A 20,092-nucleotide genomic window follows, 5' to 3' on the forward strand; every position below is an offset into this window, starting at 1 on the left:
GGTATCGGTAATCGTGAAGGCTGCGGATATTAGCAGCAGATACTCTAGGCAAAAAAGTCCTCCTCTCCACTAGATGCTGCACCACTGCAAATGTGCGCCAGGTCCTTTTCAGACAATATGAATGAACCAGGAAGAGATAAAAATTAAACTGTTTTATTTTCCACTTTAGTTTACTTTAAAAAATACTTAAACTCTGACAGCTGTTAGATTTATTGTGCACTTTTGATATTATTTTTTTTAATATTGATCTAAAAAATTCTAAACTCAGAGATCGGTATCGAGATGGTATCGAATATCACTACAAATTTTAGTGGAACTGAGCTCGCCCTGGATCAAGTTGTCAGTTTATAGATTAAGTTTGATGCCCAGTTAAGCCTATACTAGAATGATAGTCAATGTAACAAATAATCGTATGATAAATGAAATGAACTCAATCATTTTTCTGGTCTCCATGTATCACCATGTACATGTGTTTTTGTTTTCCTCATCTCTGGCCTCCAAACCTGCTGGTTAATAATAATACATATTATTTCAAGGCGCCTTTAAAAACACCAAAGGACGTTGCACAAAACATAGTTTAAAAACACTTCAACAAAAGTAACAAAAGAAACATTAAAAAAATATAAAAGTTTATAAGAAATTGATTTAAAAGATTAGATTGATAACAGTCAGAGTGAATAGGCCAGGCAGAATAGATGTCCAATGGGAAGGACTTTAAGAGATGGGGAGCAGAGAGACTGAAGGCTCTGGACCCCAGAAATGACAAGAGGTGCATTGCTCTCAGCACCTGGGTGCGTTTGTTCTCCTAAAATTCATGAGAAATTAAGTTTTATTGCATTTTAAAAGGTGTACTGCATTATTATAATGGATTATTTTTTATATTAGTGGTTAATTTGGTCTCAAAATAATATCGTCAATAATTGGAAGACCACAATACTTCCTTCTAGAGTATAAAACCAGACTGTTACAGCCTTGCTGTTTGCGTAAAATTCCCATAAGCAAAGATGTTTAACATTCTACATGTGATTTGTGGAGAGCATGCAGGTACAACACATTCATACTGCAGCTACAGCCACATAAACCTGATTTTCAGTCATTATCCTGCTCTGTTTTATTTAATTTACACATCTTAGTGTGCAGCACCGAAACGCCTCCAGCTCCCTCTGACCTCTGGCTGTCTGCAGCGAGAGGAGGGTAGTCTGCTATGACTCCTGCTACGGGCACAGATGCCTCTCTCTGCACCGACGCAGAGTGTTTAATGAGAAAAGGTTGGGATCCTGAAACATTCACACAGGGTGACAGAAAGGAAAAAAGCCCCTGCTGTAGTCGGTGTTTAATGATTATGGTGGAATATATTTACAGTCTTTTGAATAACTGCCTCACAGGATGACAGGCAGAGCACATGTTGCACAGCAGCCCGAAGAGAACAAGTCATGCTCCTGAGCATTTGTGTTAGAGTTAGAAAAGAATTTTTCCTCTTAAGTTACAGCTGGGATTAACAAATTATAAGACTATCATCAAGGGAAATTCAAGGATATTTAAGGGATTCAAACATTAACAACCACACAAAACCCTGAAATGAACAAACACAATCGCACCCTGCGGGGAAACTTCACTGCTCCTTCAACAGTTACTCTGCAATCATTATTTGTTGCAAAGTAATGCATTTATTGGCTCTCTGTAGCAGCGGCAGCAATTATTTTTTCCTGTTTACCTCTACAGTTTACAAAGGAGAAAATTAGTTTTTAACAAGTTGATTGTTGGAGGAACTTACATCTAAAATGAAAATGGAGGTCTGAAAATTGTGCATAAATTGCGGGAGTGACTTTCTTTTGTTCAACCTGCAGTGAAAACAGTAATTGCTGGTTTTCTCGAACACTCACAAAGAAGTTTAAAAGTGTGTTTCAACACGAACAATGTTCATTTTAAAAAAACAAACTGTGACCTTTACCAGCAGACCTTATGCAAATCAGAGGTACATTTTTGTTACGGGGCACGATTTATGTCATCTAAATATCTTTAAAAACAACTTAGTCGTACATTTCTCTCGATGATGCTTGAGTTCAAAATCTTTTAACAGAGAAATGTTTCAAAAAATCTTGCTTTGGTAATTTTTTTTGTCAGGGAAAAAAAATGAAACAAAACAAAAAGGTAGCATGGCAGAGACAATACACTCTCCAGACCTTTTTATTAGGTAGACCTTGCCAGTACTGGGTTGGACCCCCTTTTGCCTTCAGAACTGCCTTAATCCTTCTTAGTATAGATTCAACAAGGTACTGGAAACATTCCTCAGAGAGTTTGGTCCATATTGGTGTGTTATCCTGCTGGAAGTAGCCATCAGAAGATGGGTACACTGTGCTCATAAAGGGATGGACATGGTCAGCAACAATACTCAGGTAGGCTGTGGACTTTAAACCATGCTCAGTTGGTACTAAGGGGCCCAAAGTGAGCCAAGAAAATATCCCCCACACCATTACACCAGCAGCAGCAGCCTGAACCGTTGATACAAGGCAGGATGGCTCCATGCTTTCATGTTGTTGATGCCAAATTCTGACCCTACCATCTGAATGTGGAGCAGAAATCCAGACTCATCAGACCAGGCAACGTTTTTCCAATCTTCTATTGTCCAGTTTTGGTGTTGCTGTGTGAATTGTAGCCTCAGTTTCCTGTTCTTAGCTGACAGGAGGGTCACCCGGTGTGGTCTTCTGCTGCTGTAGCCCATCTGCCTCAAGGTTGGACGTGTTGTGTGTTCAGAGATGCTCTTCTGCAGACCTCAGTTGTAACCAGTGGTTATTTGAGTTACAGTTGCCTTTCTATCAGCTCCAACCAGTCTGTCCATTCTCCTCTGACCTCTGGCATCAACAAGGCATTTTGTCCCACAGAACTGCCGCTCACTGGATACTTTCTCTTTTTGGGACCATTCTCTGTAAACCCTAGAGATGGTTGTGGGTTAAAATCCCAGTAGATCAGCAGTTTCTGAAATACTCAGATCAGCCTGTCTGGTACCAACAACCATGCCACGTTCAAAGTCACTTAAATCACCTTTCTTCCCCATTCTGATGCTCGGCCACTTCCACCAACTCCTCTAAGGGGATACAAAGGCGTTCCCAAGTGTTACCATTAATGTGTGGGTAAAGTTAACGGCAGGTTCTTCACCTCTCACCATGTCTGTACATCTCTATCCAGCTACAGAGAAATAACGCAAAAGTACTTAATGTTGGTTACCATTATTCATGTTTCATCTCACTAATTTCTTTGAATCATCAGTAGATTAGTACGTGTCATGTCACATCCTAAGTCTTAATTCCCTCTTTCTGAGGTTCACGCAGAAGTTACTTAACTTTTCAAGGACTGTCTACTAGCTGATCAAATAAATAAAAAAGTGAAAATGACAGGTTTCAACCTGATCTGCTGCATTTTACCCTGTAATAAATTTTGATAATTGCATTTTAATGGAATAATTGTACACCAGCTCAAATTCTGAAATAATCTGCTGTCAAATTTGTAAAGAAAGCCTTTAACAGCGTAGTGTTGGAGCACACAGGCATAAATAATGTAAATCAATTCACTGTTAGACGAATTGGTGACTTTTTGTTCTGAGGAGAGATAACTCTGAAATGAGTTTGTTTTGACAAAACCACCTAATTGGAGGGTTTACTGTGTTAGAGACACAAAATCACTGTTAGAGGAAAAACAGACTCCAAAGAATCCCAACAAACACATAAAAAAATCTATAAAAGTTACTCAGAGATAACAGAAAGCAATCACCATGCAATCTATTTTTATAAAGATTCACTTCTTGGTACCCTTTAATTTGAACCTCAGCCACAAAGTGCACCTCTCCTCGTGGATCACCAGTGAAAGGCCAGACAAACAACAGGTCTGAAAAAAATGGCAAACACTGCCTCAGAAATAGCCATGAAGAGGGTGTTCGATGCTGGATAGAGAAAACCTGTTTTGTTTTTCTCCTTATTTCAATCAGAGTGCAAAGCTTTCAGCCTGCAGGGGAGGAACAATTAGGGAGAGAAGGAAAACACGAAGAGATGTGGTCATAGTAACAGACACAGGACGGAGGATAGAGAGGTGAAGGAAGCTGTCCTTGCTCCTGCAGCGTCTCTGCTTGCCCTCCGTTATCCATCTCCTTTGCTCTCGCGGCAGCGACGCAATAATTCAGTCTGCTCTCAGTGTCATTGTGACGACAGGAGAGAGAAAAGCTACGCAGATTACCCACACACAGGCTCGACTGAAACGGAGAGGGCCCTGCTACAACTGCAAACAAGCAGGCCTGAATAATGAAGAAGACATTAAATATAAAGGAGACTGGGGGGTTGCAGAGGCTGCAGCGGCACAGCAGACACTAACACTTACACATGGTGTGGAGAAAGTAGGCTACTGAATGTCATTTTTCATTAACAAGACAGCTACACCCTATATCACACGATCAAAGCTGTAGAGTGTACTATAATTAGACTGGGATGAGAGAAGAAGACATGTCCTAACCTGAACTAGTGCTGCTACATCATTATTAGTCTGTTCTTACTATTCAACTACTCGTCAAAGCAGAAGATGTAAAAAAAGAAAAAGAGCTCCTAATTAAATCTGAACAAGTTCTTCAAGAAAAGAACTGCTGCTGTGTTTTTCTCTAAAGAAAGTTTTCCCTGAGTACAAAGAGTTCAAGAATGGGTTCAGGAAGAAAACAGTGTCACAGGAATCAAGATGTGGGTCAGTGTGTGTCTGACTCTGTGTGTTTATGTTTCTCATCAATTTTTCATGTGCTCCCTGCAGCCGGGCACTTCCTGTTTGGGTGCAGGTTTTTATAAGGTGACCACAGCTTTTAATACTAGAATATACCTCTCTCAGCTGATTATCTCTGGATTCAATCAGCAAATAGCAAACAGGCGTTCACTTCAAACTACTTCTAACTCTAGCTGCTTCTGCTGCACCAGTTTTGTACGTATTAGCTGAGGATGGACCGATATGAAAATTTTGGCTGATACTGATATCCAATAGTAATATTGTTGTTATGGCTGATAACCGATATTTACCAACATCGATATTGGTTAAGAAAATAACAATAATAACAATAATAATCTGAGATTATGTGTCGAGGTAGTTCAGAGAGAAAGAACGGCACAATCCTGAGAAAAGACGACCATGGAGAGGATCAAGGGAAGGAGTGCAAGGGATGAACGTGATCAAAAAAGTATGTTTTGTCTGTTTTTTGGATCAAAACAGAAGGAGAGACATAAAAGAAGAGGATCCACTCTTCTTAGGTAGTTTTGGTGTTTACACAGTCATAGAAAACAATATTATTTAAGTCTTTAAAGATCGTCTGTGCAGGCAGCTAATGAGTAAACATCGGCCGATACTGATAACATATCGGCTGATTACGATATGTTAAGAAAATGACCAACACAGTCTGATGATGATATTGTTACCGATATATCGTGCATCCCTAGTATTAACACTGATACTCACTTCATTTGGAGTTTGGTGTTCCACGCACGCATGTGGAAGGTAAGGGAACTCCCAGGACAGAGCCAAACCAACAAATATAACTTCCTGTATCTTTTTGACAAGAGTTTTCCTCATCAAAATGACTCATACAGACACTTTGATGGGATTTAAACAAATGGCAACCTTTAGTCTAAAAACATAGGCAGAACAGAAGTACCAAAAGCTGCATTTCATCGGGTGTCTGCTTGAGGCTGCAGGGCTACCAAAAAACCACATACACAGAAAAGCAGTTAAGAAGATAAAAAGATGATGAGTTCGTCCAATCAGAGGCCTCGCTCAGCTGATTGACAGGTGGGCATCCAATGGCCGTCAGGGTGGAGGCTCAAAGCCCGCCTCATTTCCAATAAGGCTACTGCCGTTGATGTGCTTCAAAACTGTTTTACAAACAGACAGGTGATGTCACAGAGACCATGTCCACTTATACAGTCTATAGAGCAAAACAACCCAGTTCAAATTTTAAAGGTATATTCCTTCTTTTCTAATTAAATGATTCCAGATGTTTTGATCTGAACTACAAAAAAAGTGTTTAAGATATGTGATCACCGTTTCCTCCAAAAGCAGACAAACATTATTCATTATGAGTTAATATTTCGAGCAAGGCTGCTTCTTTTCATTAGAAAACCAATGAAATCTATTGTTTCAGAATATTTTACTGATATATTCAGTATTAACATTTGTGCAGCATGCCAGGTATGTTAATTAAAACCCATTCCTCATTATGTTAATGAAGCTGGCATTAACTTTCTAAATATAATTGCTGCTGCGAATTAGTGTATATAAAAGTGATTTCCAGGAGACGGGGTAGAAAATGTTGAAGGATTTCAATTTATTTTGAACTGATGTTTTGATTTTATTCCTCTTACAAGACGTTTGAGCGAGTAAGTCAATTATCTTCTCGGTCAGTTAATTAATTTCTGGCCCACAAAAGGTCAGAACAGAGTCAGAAAGACTGGAAATCACTGTTTGCTGACACCTGAAGGGTTGTCTTTGGATTAGTTGTTTTGAGAGAGCATGAGTCAAAAAGCAGAGTATTTTATTCATGATGAAAATAAGAAAAACAAAGCAGAGGAGGCTTGAAGTTGAGAAGCTGGAGTGGTATGTAGAGGCATGTTTCTCACAATATGAGAGGCCAGATCAAGGAAAACAGGACAGGAATATTTCTCTGTCAATCAGCTTAATAATTATTGACACGATACAGCTTTTACTGTGTCTGTGTTTGCATCTGAGTGACAAAAGTCCTGAGGAAAGATAAGTCCAATCCATCCAGTGAGCGTTAGCATTTACAGCTATCGAAAGTGACAAAGCAAGGCTACCACTAGAGGGGGGTTACCAAACAGTGAGACAGAAAAGCACCGACACAGACAGACTGTAGGCTTAAATATGGCAATAGAGACACTCAGGGACACACAGCTGCTGAGGTTTCTTCTTGTTTTCGCTGCTCCTGGAGTAAACCACTGCTGCTCCTTATGCAACCTCGTGTTTTTCTGCGTTTATCGTGCGCAGCAAAGCAACACAATACCCCACAGCGTGCCACAGTGTGTGTTCAGCTAGTGAGGGCACTTCCTGCTATTCAAAGGCAACGTGGCGTTAAGCAGCAATAATGAGCCCATCCACATCAAGGGGCGCAATGAAAGCCCGGTTTCCCGACTGGCAAAAACAACAGGATGCCGGCGCAGAAGAGGAGCCGATAAGTCCTGAGTGACATCAAACGTCTAAATGAGCTACCGTTGTGTTATCTCAAATTTCTCACGGCTAAATGAACTACCAAAAAGGCTGATGAGGAGGGTTTCTGTGTCAGTGTGCGGTATGCTCGAGGAGTAAAGATCAATGCATTATAAGATAAAAAATGATAGATGTGATTGAGGTCTTTGGACGCAAAAAATAACAGTTTGAAAAATGTACAGAGAAGGCTCGAAATGGCACCTGTAATAATGAGGATATTTTCATGATGAATGGGTGGAATGAGTGGGAAGTGACAAAAAAAGGAAGATGAGTGGGCGTTGGAAAATAACTACCCCAGGAGGAGTGAAAGGAGAGGAGGAACAGAGAAGCTGTGATGAAAACGTTACAGCGTGCTGCTTGATGAAAAGAGACGTGAGAGGAGGAACGGGAGCAGCAGTGATGAATGGAGGAGACAAAGATGAAGAGGGAAGTGACTCCAAAGGTGCGAAGAGATGAAATGACGAGTTTGGTTGTGAGATGATGTGGATAAATAGAGCCTTGAGGAAAAAAAAGGAGGAGGATGGGAGAGGTGGGGATGGAGCGGTGAAGACTCATTAGCCTACGCAGGGATGGTACATTGAGCCTTCCCTGCTCTGCTGTTTAATCTCCCTCTCTTCTTTCTCTCCTTTTGTTCTCCCGAAATATCCGAGTGGGTGGGAGAGAGCGTAACAGAGTGTGCGAGGAAGAAGCAGAAAGTTACAGTAAGTGAAGTGATGACAGAGTGAGGGGGAGACAGTGACAGAGAAAGTACACGACTCGTGAGCGGGCGTGGAGTCTTGAGGAAATGTTACACCAGTATGATACCTGGTTTAGATGGGGAAACAAGTCTTTACTGTTAATGTTAAAGAAATAAACTCAGAGCTTTGACATTTAGGGATGTCTCAGCAGGTTTGCCTTGCCTGGAGAAATAATGAGCGCTTCTGCTAGCATCACTTATATTTACATTTTTATGGAAAATAATGATAGGCTTATTAAGCTTCAGGGAGGACAGACTGTTGATTTTCATCACACAGAAAGAAGACTGTAAAGGCAGACTGTAAAAGCAGACAAATAGTCCTGTAAACTGCTGTAAACATCCAACTGAGGGGTTCAAGGAAATTGTAATTTTGTCTTTTTATTAGGGATGGGCGAATACTGATACCAGGTATTGGTTTTGGGCAGATATCAGTCTTATTTCAAGTAGACATGCAAAAGGATCTGTGATCGGCCCATCCTTAGATATGAAACTAATCTTATGTTAGGTCTGACAGCCAGCCATTTTTGTTTTTTGCTCTGAGACCTAAAACTCAGGACACTTTATTGGTTTTTTAAGTTAAAACATAAAGATTTTATTGTTTCACAGGTGTTATTCAATGGTTTTCAATAAAATAAGATTGGAACATTGAAGGTATATGCGGTCAGTTACAAAAAATAAAACAAAAAAATCGGTATTGGCCCATATTGGTATCGGCAGGTCAGGCTTTTTAAAGATCTGTTATTGGTCAGAAAGTTGTGATCAGTGCACCCCTAATTTCAAGGTATCTGTACTTGTAAAGGCTACAGATACCAGCGGCTGATACTCAAAGCAAAAAAAACTTGCGTTAAGTCCTCCTGCCAGTAGTTTGTGCAGTGGAAATTAACACCATGACAAAAGTGTGTTGGGTCCTGTTCAGACAATCTGAATGAACCAGGGAGAGTTAACAGTTAAAATGTTTTATTTTGCACTTCAGTTATTTAAAAAAAAAAAAAAAAAGAATAAAAAAATGGCGGTTATTAGTTGTTTTTGTTTCTTTTTTTTTACTTTTTTTAATTCATTAAAAACAAATCATGAACTCAAAGAAAAATGTTTTGTTTTATTTTAAAAAACGACAGAGTGACTTTGCTGTCTTTGTTAGAAATTATCTGTCACCGGTACCGGTACTAAGTATCAGTGAGTACTCAAGAGGGAGTATTCACACTGGTATCGGTCTGAAAAAAAGTGGTATCGAATATCCCTACTTTTTAATATGGTTGCAAAAGATCATCCTTATTGCCACACCATTAGGCATAAATGTATATGTGATTATTATGGATGGCAAAAGATTTGCAGCCTCACAAAGTGGACTTTAAAATCCACAAACATTTTAATTACAGAGTAATGAAGCAGAGCTAACAGCGAAGATCACTTGATATTTAGAAATTAGCCTCCTCAACTGATAAAAGAGCACACAGTGATCAAGGGAAACTTTTCCTTGCCTGAGACGAATCATTTTTCCACACCCTGCTTTGTGGAATATATTAAAAGACCATCTTTTAATCTTCACAAAAGAAAGTCAACTGGATTCTGTATTTTGTTTTGCTCTAAAACCTTCCTCCTCAGGGATGTGGATGGAGTAGGAGGAGATGAAAACAGAGAGGGGTGACATAATTTTGTGGAAGCCAGTCAGCAACAGTGAGCAGAGAAATTTGGTGTTATTAATAGACTTGAGGAAAAAAAGAGCAACACAAAGTACATGAAGAATACAGTAAACCCCTAAAAGTGGATGATAGGATCTTGTATTCCTTTCACTCTAATAACCATCTGTCAGACGCCACAGCCTTGTCTCTCTTCTATTATTTATTTCCAGCATCTATCAACAACACATACAGTGTCCATGCTTAAGGTGTGGCACGATGCTGCCAAGACTCTGATTCCTTTGAGAGACCACGATCGGGGTCAAGGTGACACAAAGACCAGCAGCCACAACAGAGCAAACACACTGAGAGGGTTTGACACATGCTGCTGACACCCGGTAAAACAGAGACACTCAACACCGCTCTTAAATCACACACTTGAACCTTTCACCTCTGAAAATACACATTGAGACGCCCACACGGAGCCTTTTGCGAAACCAGGAGCTGCTCAGACTTGCGCTGTGAAAACACCGAAACCCAGGCAAACAATTAGAATTTTGACAGATAGAGGCTCTTTACAGAAAACGGTCCCCACCACTCCCTGTATTCATAAACGAAGAGTACATCCACGAGATCCACCCACCCATCAATACATCCACCCATACATCCATCCATCCAGCCTCCTGCCCCGAATCATCCTCACCTTTTTCAGTGGAGCGCCTCGTCTGCCCAGGCAATAAAAATCCTGCACCATAGTAAGGAGATCCTAAACAAAAGGAGGAGACTGTAGAGGCACGCGGAGGGAAAAAAGCAAAAATAACAACAACAAAAGGCTGAGAGAAAAAGGACAAAAGATAAAGGGAGGGAGCAGAAAGGAAAAAAATGAGAGAAGAGAGGTAAAGAATGGCCCAGACAGGCAGAGAGCCCTCCACAATGTGAGCAGCAAGGGAGGGCGAGCGCCAGGTGTCAGTACGCATACACTCACCGAGGCGCTTGCACACACACGCACACACATACACACACACTCATACACAGTCAGACAGGCAACTCTCTCTCTCATTTTCTCACCCCCTCCTCCTCTTCCTCCTCCTCCTCCTTTCGCTCTGTGGCAGCAATAACTCTCCCTCATCCACCCTCTCCCTCTGTTTCTCCATTTTTCAGTGAGGGCAGGATTCCTTAACTCTTTCAGAGCCACTGATCTCAAGACATGATTCCCTTTTCTGCTCGTGCTGGGGATGACTTGATGATTGCTCTTTGGTCTGAAAGGAAAATACTTTGAATTATCAATTTCTACAGAGAGTATCTCATAATCCTCCTTTAGTAACTTTAGAAGTAAAAACTGATGGGGCACAACAAATTAAAGTATTAATGAGCTTTATGATGCTAACAAAAGCCAGAAAAACAGACCACCATGTTTAGCAAATTGAACAACCATTTTTTTTAAATTGCTCTGGTCATTTTTTACTAAATTGTCATTGGTTGCCAATTTGATTAACATTTTAAAATTCAAAGATAAAGTTATTGGTTGAATTTCTATTAAGTGAAACTAAAGTTTGGACATTGACATTGGAAAATTCTGAGCTAGCATGCTAGCTCGCTTGGTGCTATGAAATTCAGCAACCTACCATTAGAATAGCATTAGCCTCCTACTGAGTTAACTAGTAGATACCTTTTTAGCTACGTGACATGCTTCACAGTAACTTATTGTGTCACCAAATCAAGCTATCTTTAGCTAACTTTGGTTAGCAAGCTTAATCTTAGTTTCCTTTTCTGAAATGTTTTATTTGCTTTTTTGTAATTTTATTAATATAAAAAGCACAACAAAACATATACAAACAAACAGAAGTATAGAGGGGCTCCTCAATAGTTATATATTTATACATCTCCATACATATCAATATATATACACATACATTTTTTTTAAATCAAGGATCACCACCTGTCTTTTTATTCTTGTAATCAGTCCATTTCTTCCAGCATTGATCATGGGTTCATGCTTTAGCCCACAAGAATTAAGTCTTTTTTTTTTCCATGGAATACCGTTCTTTTACTGTGTTGGGCTTGGAGGATCCTTTTTTAACCAGTTCCTTTTGTCAACCTTCTTAAAGGCAAGAATCACAATTTATAAAGGTAGATATCCTCTTTATGAATCAAGTCCTTAGGCATCCTTAGTTTCCCTTTTAAAATATTCTGTTTACCATTTAGCACCTAGCTTGCAGTTAACATTGTGCTAGTTAGCTTACGTGCGCTAAAAATCTATGGGTACATTGTTAGTTGTGGTAGCTTTGCTGTTTTAAACTTGGTTAATTGAAATAGACAGAGTGGCAATGTCAGAACAAAATTTAGCAGCTAGCTTAGTTACAGTTTATCCTTAACAGTATGTTGAATAGCCTTTAAGCAACTATCTTGTTTCCTTTCGAATAAGTTTGCTGTCCAGAATTGTAGCTAGCTAGCGTATTTATCTTTCTACCAAGCTAACATGTTTTATTTTTGCTACTGTGAGTGATTTATTGTGATATCTGCCACCAACTAAAGCTGGTTAGTACAAATTTACGCTAATTGGCTTCATTTGATTATAATACTAATAAGCTTTAACCTAGCTAGCTTAGTATAGTTAAATTCAGCAAGCTACCATCACTCTGAGAAAGCTAGTTTGCGTAGCTAAAAGGGCACTTCCTTTGTCGTGATATGAAGGGGTGATTAGGTGACAGGATGATGGCTGATGATCACTCTCTTTCTGATTCACAGTATTTAAACCGACAGCCCTATGACGCTAACATTTTCAGGTATCTAGATCAAAGATAAACTGCTCAGTTGTCATTCATGACTCACCAACAGTCTGCTATCAAAGACAGAATGCTCTGAATGACAATAAAGCCTCTCACGTACGACTGCTTTTGAATGTCATTAGGAATGTGAGACTGAAATAATACCTAATAACGTGGGCTGGATCCGTAGGTTGTATTTCTCACTGGCCAAGCTAACCAGGTTTACTGAAAAGTGAAACTGAGATATCTGATCTGAGTGAATTCATGTACATCAAAGGTGCATTTTCTGATTACGCTTTTGTGTTATTCATTACACAAAGGGTCTACAGGTCTACAGGATGGATCAGTGTGTTCCTCACAAGAGACAGAAGGAAAGCAGATTGATGCACCAGCGTCACGTGTATTCTCCGGAGTCTTTGTTCAAAACATCATGTCTCAAATTACCTTTTTCACTTGAGTCTATTTAAACCTCACAGAAAAGACGGCTGAGAGTCCACGTGGCCCTCTGTATGGATGAGGACCACATCAATATAGGCGACGTGTGTCAAGCTCCAATATCACAGAACAATAATACACCAGAGGGAACAATGACTACCAGGGATGAGTCTGTGAAGAGTCTGAAACCATCATGTTTAGATGGATAGAGAGGGTTTCTGGGTAATAGAAGCTACAGTAAATCTAATCTTCTGTACAGCTGTAATATATCTGCTGTTTTGTGCATTAATGGGGAAGATGTAGCTCAGGATCAGGCTTGATCAAAAATCAAGTTTAACCTGACCCTGAATGTACAGACTTCTCTGGAATATCATTATTTAACCACTAATTTTAAAAAGCATTTTCAAGTGCTTATTTTTGTGAAACTACAAAAAATAACATTTTGTCAAAGTTACGTTCCAGTTAATAATTTTATGTGGCAAGACTCATTTATAAAACGTTGTCTTGAACAAAGAAAAGCAGTATTAAAGAAGAAGGTCTTTAAACAATTTAATTGATTTCAAATCCACACTTAGGTATAAAGAAATGTGACATAACTTAGTGGATATACATCATCATCCAGGGAGGACAATACCTACTTTGTCCAGAGGGGTCGCCAGAGTAAACACAACATAAAAACTCCTCACAATGCCTTTAATTATAAAAAAAGTAAGAAGTTATCATCCTTAAAGCTTACCTAATCAGTCAAAAATAATCTCACATCACAGAAAATTATAAAATGTAATCTCCTATTACTATTCCCAAAAAAATAGTAATAGGAGATTACTAAAAAAAAAAAAGATCCAAAATGACAAATGATGAATTGAAACCCAACAAATGGTTTCATCAGTGCTCACATGCTCAAGGCCTCTGCTTCTTCATGATCATTAAACCTCGCCAAGATCGCCACCGCTCAGTCTCTGTCTAATAAAGGAGTCCATATCTAGGTCACCGTAGCAGCAACTGTTAAATATCAGTCACACTTTAGCCGTGAACACGTCCCTTTAATCAAGCTGTCAGCATTAACATAGAGTAGGCAAGAGTGTTGACACATTTTCAGGAGGATGCAACAAACGCTCACACATTACAAGCTAATTTTTGTACAACTTCCTCCTCAGTGCTGGTGCGAAAGGAGATAAGAGTGTAAGATACTGCAAGGAAATGAAGAGAAGGAAGAAACCATAGAGGGTTGGCAGGAAAGAGAGGTAGAGGAAGGGAAATGGTCACATCGAGACAGAGCGAGCAGGACTGAGACTTCCCACTATTGACGTTGTGATCAGAGAGTGGAGGAGAGGTTAGACCAACGCTTCTTTACCCACGCATCGCGCTGCCCACTCCCTACTGCTAGAACTGGAGCGTTCAGTTCCTTTCTCCACAAAAGAGCTATGCAGTCACGGACTCCTGTGCCGCTGCTCTCCATTTAAATGTCACTGTGCTTCCACGCAGCGAGTGAAATTACACAGAATGTCGTGAGAACAGCCGTCAAACCGGCTGCTGTGTGAGTGTCAGTGGGACCTCGCCGTGGGCTCTTTCAGAGGCAGACGGAAGGAGACTGATATGTACTGTACTGATGTTAGACCTGGTTCAGGCCTTTAATACACCTTCACCACGTCGATCAAACTGGAGCTGTGGAACACAGGAGGCAGACTGAGACATGACTCACGCCATCTTTCACACTTCAGAGTGTACTACAGCAAAAAGCATAAGAGGATGTGCTTCACTGTGATTATTGCCATGATGGTGATACAAAAGGAACAATGTGAAGCTGAGTACCCTTGGCAGGAGTGAGCATCAGCTATTACAATAAAGAATACACTTGACAGTATTGTGTGTTTTTTAGCAGTTGAAGTAAATGTATACTGTCTTCAAAGCTGCCTCAAAGCACAGCCAGCTGAAAAGGTATTTTTAGCAGCAGACATTTGAAAAGTGGAAGCAGTGAAAACATCGGCTTTACTTATTGTATCAATGACGGCACTGTTCTTTTTTGACAGTTCAGATTACTATTAGAGGTCCAACCTTAAAAACAAGCCAGAGATAAGGAGTATTTTATGGTTTATTGAGGCTAACGGAAAAATATTTCTTGGTATATCAAGATTGGTATCAGAAAGTCTTCACAGTGCCTTCACTTTGAAATTCAACATCAAAACCAACAATTCAACAGTCTCTTGACCTCCTGGGATCTTGTTTTGAAAGGACGAATCATGGAGCTTATCTCTCTATCGAGTTCTGCTAAATTAAAGCTGTTCTTGATCAAGAGGTGGTTGTGCGGTAATGTGAATATGAGAGTTAAGTGTGTATAAACGGGAAAGCAAGAGAGAAACAAAAATTCAGGTGCTAAATATTCAGTCTGGGAACAAAAACTACTCTCCTCTGGCTACAGACACAGACTGTTGAGTTTGGAATTGTTTTAGAAGGTCGTTGTGAGTCAACATGGAGGATAGACTTTCATTTCTTCGATCCATTCATAAGAAAATATAAAAATATGTTGTTATGAGTAGTGGTGTGACAATAAATCTTAAATATTGATATTTTGATGCCAGCGTTGGGATCAGTATTGGTCAATACTTGGGTGATGAGATTGATACTTAAGTTTCAGTTTCTCTTCTCTACATGTGCTCCTCTCAATTGCTCACAGATTAGATAGATAGATAGATAGATAGATAGATAGATAGATAGATAGATAGATAGATAGATAGATAGATAGATAGATAGATAGATAGATAGATAGATAGATAGATGGAACTTTGTCTCTTCTGCAGTAAAAACAGGAAGTGCGTTTGTAAGACCACACGTGTGATGTGGCTCTTTATAGTACCACTGTCATTTTTGTGGCTCTTGGTCTCTGACTGGTTGGTCACCCCTGGTATAGGCCTTTCTTTATCCACACAGAAAGTACATCTGAGGTCAAAATGATGAGACCTCCAATCAAATCTTGAGTCTCCCAAAAAATTTCCCAAGTGAACAGATGGTCAGCAGTTTATCTCCTAACATGACTACGACCCAAAACATACACGGCCTCAGGGATAGGTTTGGCAAGATTTTATTGATACCTATGTAAATACCAGTTTCAAATTCCTCTTGTGAATTTTCTGGGTACAAAAAGAAGGCTTATAGGTTTTCTGTGTCAACTTTTTATTAAGTGTACAAGTACATTAATACGAGAGGACTCTTGGTGTTAAACGCCATGTGTCAGTAAATGTTTTAACATGTTGGTAGTGTTGCCACTCTGCATGATAATGCAGTGTTTCACAAATTGCACTTTGTGTTGTCAGCATCCTTTTTGGTGAAGTGAAGCCAATCTCTCAATCGCTTTGATTCTGCTGCTGATTGACAGGTGTGATTGATGTGTGGAACGTCATGTGACCTTGTCGTAAGGTCCTGCTGCATTGGCCTAATTCAAAGAATCAACAAGGGGATTGTTAAGCATAAAGGTAAGGATTGATCGAAAAACTGGCTCCAGAAAACCAAACCTCATTGACTGGCCTGCACAAAGTCACTTGGATCCCATTGAAAGGGGACTTAAACTAAAGACCAGAAGATCACCAAATCTGGAAGAGCTTGGGAGATTTGCGGGTGAAAAATGGGCTGGGATTCCACAGGTAATGTGTCAGAGACTTGTTACAAACTACAAGCAAAAAGGACACACAGCTGACTGTTGGTATCAGGGGATGATGATTTTGACCCAAGAATTTTTTAAATGTTTTTTTTTTGTGAACAAAGCAAATAAATGTAAGCATGCAAAAATTAATTGATCTCTTTAACAGATTTTATGTGGGGCTTATAATTTCAAACTTGGATTGATCGGCAGACTCAATAAAATCATATTGATTCCCCTCTTTCCTCAGGTTACTTTTTCATATAGAAATATTGATTTCTGAACCTCACCTTGAGTCACCCAAGACTCTGAGGATCCGTCCTGGCAGAGGTTTCGGGCTCTTACATCTTGAGCTTTGAGGGTTTTTCAGCACAGGCACATGGGCAGCTGTGACAGAGCCGCTATGTGCATCAAGTGGCACCACTGAGCCGTAATGATGGGCCCATAAGTGCCTCCCACACTCCACCAGATAGAAGAGTGCCTCCGCTGACACTTGGGGCCTGTCGCCTCTCTGTCCCCAAACCCTCTCAGCAGTCGTCTGAATAGTCTCTGACCTTCAGCCCACTTTCGTTTTGCTACAGCTTTGTAACCATGGTTGCGAGGTGATGAGGCCACAGGTGCCTACTGATGAGGTTGGCAACTCGAGGGGGTACGCTGGCCACCTAATCGGCGCTGCTTATATTGCCTGTGACCTGGCGTCTTCTCATGTTTGTGTTGTTCTGGGAGGAGGTGGATGAGGGCACAGGCAGGGAAGTGATGAGGTCTTTACACTTATGGCCTTTCATGTCAGCACTCAGGAAACCTTCAAACACGGACGACAAACACTTAAGCAGACTTTCTACATGATAATGAGCTCGCCAGAAAGATGAGGGAAATATATTTAGTCCTAGGAGGGGGGGGGGGTGACTGAAGAAGCACTTCATGACTGGTCTTTGAAACTTGATGCTTACACGTCTGATCTGAAAAACAAATTACACAAAGACTTAGATCCTTAGAGACTGTAGAAAATGATGGGCGACACAACAGCTCCCTCAAAAGTGAAGCCAAAATATTTAAAAATCCACTTCTTCACATTGACAGATGTAAAAAACACTTTAAACATTCATATCTAAGCATGTTGTTTCTATTTTTGCTTCACTTTTGTACAGCAGAGGAGACTGAGACACATCGTCAATCTTCACAGAAAGTCAACTGATGGAAACTTCACCCTGTCAGACAAGCATTTCAGGATTAAATGTCAAAAGCTGAAGGAAAAAAGGCTAAATGACACATAGCAGAGAAGCTCAAGTAGGCTGTAGACATCAGGCTGTTGTCCTTAGAAACCAAAGGTCAAAGCTCCTCTCGACAGCTGTGCACCGTATTGATTCATGGATCCATTGTCTGGTTCAGGGTCTACAGTCTGTGTTTACGCAGCAGCTTAATGCGCACATTTCAAAGGAATTAAGACGTACGGAGACTTCTGATGCTCAGCGTGAGATGAAAATGAGTCCACAGATTAATCCAAGCTGGAGCAAAGTGATATGAATGAATTGTGTTTTACAAACCTGAGCAGAATACTGATCGAGAGGAGCTGACGCTGTTTGTCTTAAAGTGATACTCCGGGATGGAACAAGTTGGGTCCTATCACAAGGTTTAGAGCAGAAATTACCCCTGCAGCAGTGTTTTTGTGCAGCAGAAGCCCAGAGCGCTCGCACCAAACACCCCCTCCCTGCTCCTCTGCTGGTTTCCTCTGCACTCAGACGGGGCCATATTTTACTTGACCAAAAACACAAATAAATGGACTCCCACCGAAAAAATCTGATATCGGTCTGCATTAACGTTTCACTTTGCTTGCAAAGTGAACGGCAGGTCGTCCTCGCTCTCATAATCACTCATCTTTCTGGCAGACTACCTGTGTTTGCTCATATCTGGCACGCCGCGTGCGGACTGATACACTAAGCGGCGAGCGCCTTGTACCCAGCTGTGGCTCTGCAGCAGAGGTAGCGCCGTTTTACGACACAATGAGAACTAGAGCCTTATTTAGCGGTGTCTTTGTGTGAAAGTGACACGCTGAAAATTCTCTAAATAAACCGTGAATGCAGACCGATATCAGATTTTTTTTGGTGGGAGTTCGTTTATTTGTGTTTTGGGCAAGTAAAATATGGCCTCGTCTGAGTGCAGAGGAAACCAGCAGAGGAGCAGGGAGGGGGTGTTTGGTGCGAGCGCCCTGGGCTTCTGCTGCACAAAAACACTGCTGTAGGGGTAATTTCTGCCCTAAACCTTGTGATAGGACCCAACTTGTTCCATCCCGGAATATCACTTTAATGCTTGATTTTTGATTAACGCCAAAATCTACGCTACACAGATCTGCTGTTCCTGTAAGATGCATCTAAAGCATCAGATCAGGACTTCCTTTAACGAAATGTTTCAAAATGTTCTCCCAGTGATAATCAGCTAATGGAGAAAACAAAAGGCAGATTGATTAAGAACGAAAATGTTTGTTAGTTGCAGCCCTGAAATGGAGCATTAGTGATCTCCAGCAGTGTCAGAATTAAACTCTTCACACAGAAACATTATCTGTAATTACTATCTGATGCTACAAACAGAGCCACTTCAACATTCTCTAATCTGGAGTGAATGAAAAGCTATATATGATTTCCCCTCCCTCTCTGTATCCCTCTCTGACTCCCGCTGCAGGACCACAGCCTTCCCGCATGTTATCAAAACCTGGTCAACTAACATCCCACCATTCATTTTTTTTTTTTTTTTTTTACCTGGACTCATTAATACAGGAAGGAAGGGGCCATTCTGTGGAGCAGTAGGTGCCAATCTGTCGCTCTGTGGAGACCAGCCAGACTCGGCTCATGCTAAGCTGCTGCTCCTCCTGCAGCCTCTTTCATCCATGTGATCAGGGGTGTCATTAATAACCATGCAGTTAAAAGCAAGTCACTAATGTACACTCTGTATCCCATGGCTTGCTTTGCAATATATATGTAAATGTGCAACGTCTGCATGTACATGTGTTGCATACTTTTCTGTTTTTCTTTAATCGATTTTAGAGCGCAATCACAGCTGAGAGGGTAAAATTATTCAAAAATACATAAGTATAAAAACAAATTAAATGATAAGTCCAAGTGGAGTGTGCCAATTTAACTCAAGCTAGATCAAACTGATGATTTCATATGGGCTCTCATTTATTCAGCCCACATCGCTACGAGATGAGATTTTTGATTGGAGAGTTAACCTTCTGGTTCCTTTAAACACTGATGAGCTGCTTTTCAAAGAACTTATAAACAATTAACATTTTCATTTGAATTAACTGAAACAACTTGCGAAATTAAAAAAAAAATCCTTGAATATTAAATCTAATGTTGACCTAACTGGACAGTCAATAGCCACATTTGTTCACAGGTTTTTTAAGATCACTGAATGCATCAGGGTTTTTTTCCACTAAGATATCGATCCTTACCCTTTAAGGTCCGAACATAATTAAATAACACCTCACTGATCCATCCTGCTACTTCGAAGATAAAGTAACCACAGGAATAGTGCACTTTAAACCTATTTGTATGCGGTATCTTTAAGGCACAGTTGTGTGATGAATCTATACTTTACATTAGTGGGATTGCGCAGTGCAGGTGGTTTTATTTGCATGTTTTAGATTGGCAGTGCACCGAATTAGATC

General features: G+C 40.3%; 1 protein-coding gene across 6 annotated transcripts in view; it reads right to left on the bottom strand.

Annotated features, from left to right (window-relative positions):
* tanc2b (tetratricopeptide repeat, ankyrin repeat and coiled-coil containing 2b) overlaps positions 1 to 20,092 on the bottom strand; it is a 175,401-nt gene that overhangs the window by 102,194 nt on the left and 53,115 nt on the right. For 5 of the 6 annotated variants that reach the window (XM_074663943.1, XM_074663941.1, XM_074663940.1 and 2 more), the window contains exon 1: positions 10,295 to 10,572. The exons of the other annotated variant lie outside the window; for it this stretch is intronic. In XM_074663943.1, the coding sequence (XP_074520044.1) occupies positions 10,295 to 10,568 (274 nt within the window). In that variant the 5' untranslated portion in view covers positions 10,569 to 10,572. Of the gene's footprint in view, positions 1 to 10,294; positions 10,573 to 20,092 lie in introns of those variants that run through there. 6 annotated transcript variants of the gene reach the window in all.

The sequence above is a fragment of the Halichoeres trimaculatus genome, unplaced genomic scaffold, assembly GCF_033239565.1.
Source record: "Halichoeres trimaculatus isolate MK-OKI-2021-1 unplaced genomic scaffold, fHalTri1.1 fHalTri1_scaffold_23, whole genome shotgun sequence".
Classification (NCBI taxonomy): Eukaryota; Metazoa; Chordata; class Actinopteri; order Labriformes; family Labridae; genus Halichoeres; species Halichoeres trimaculatus.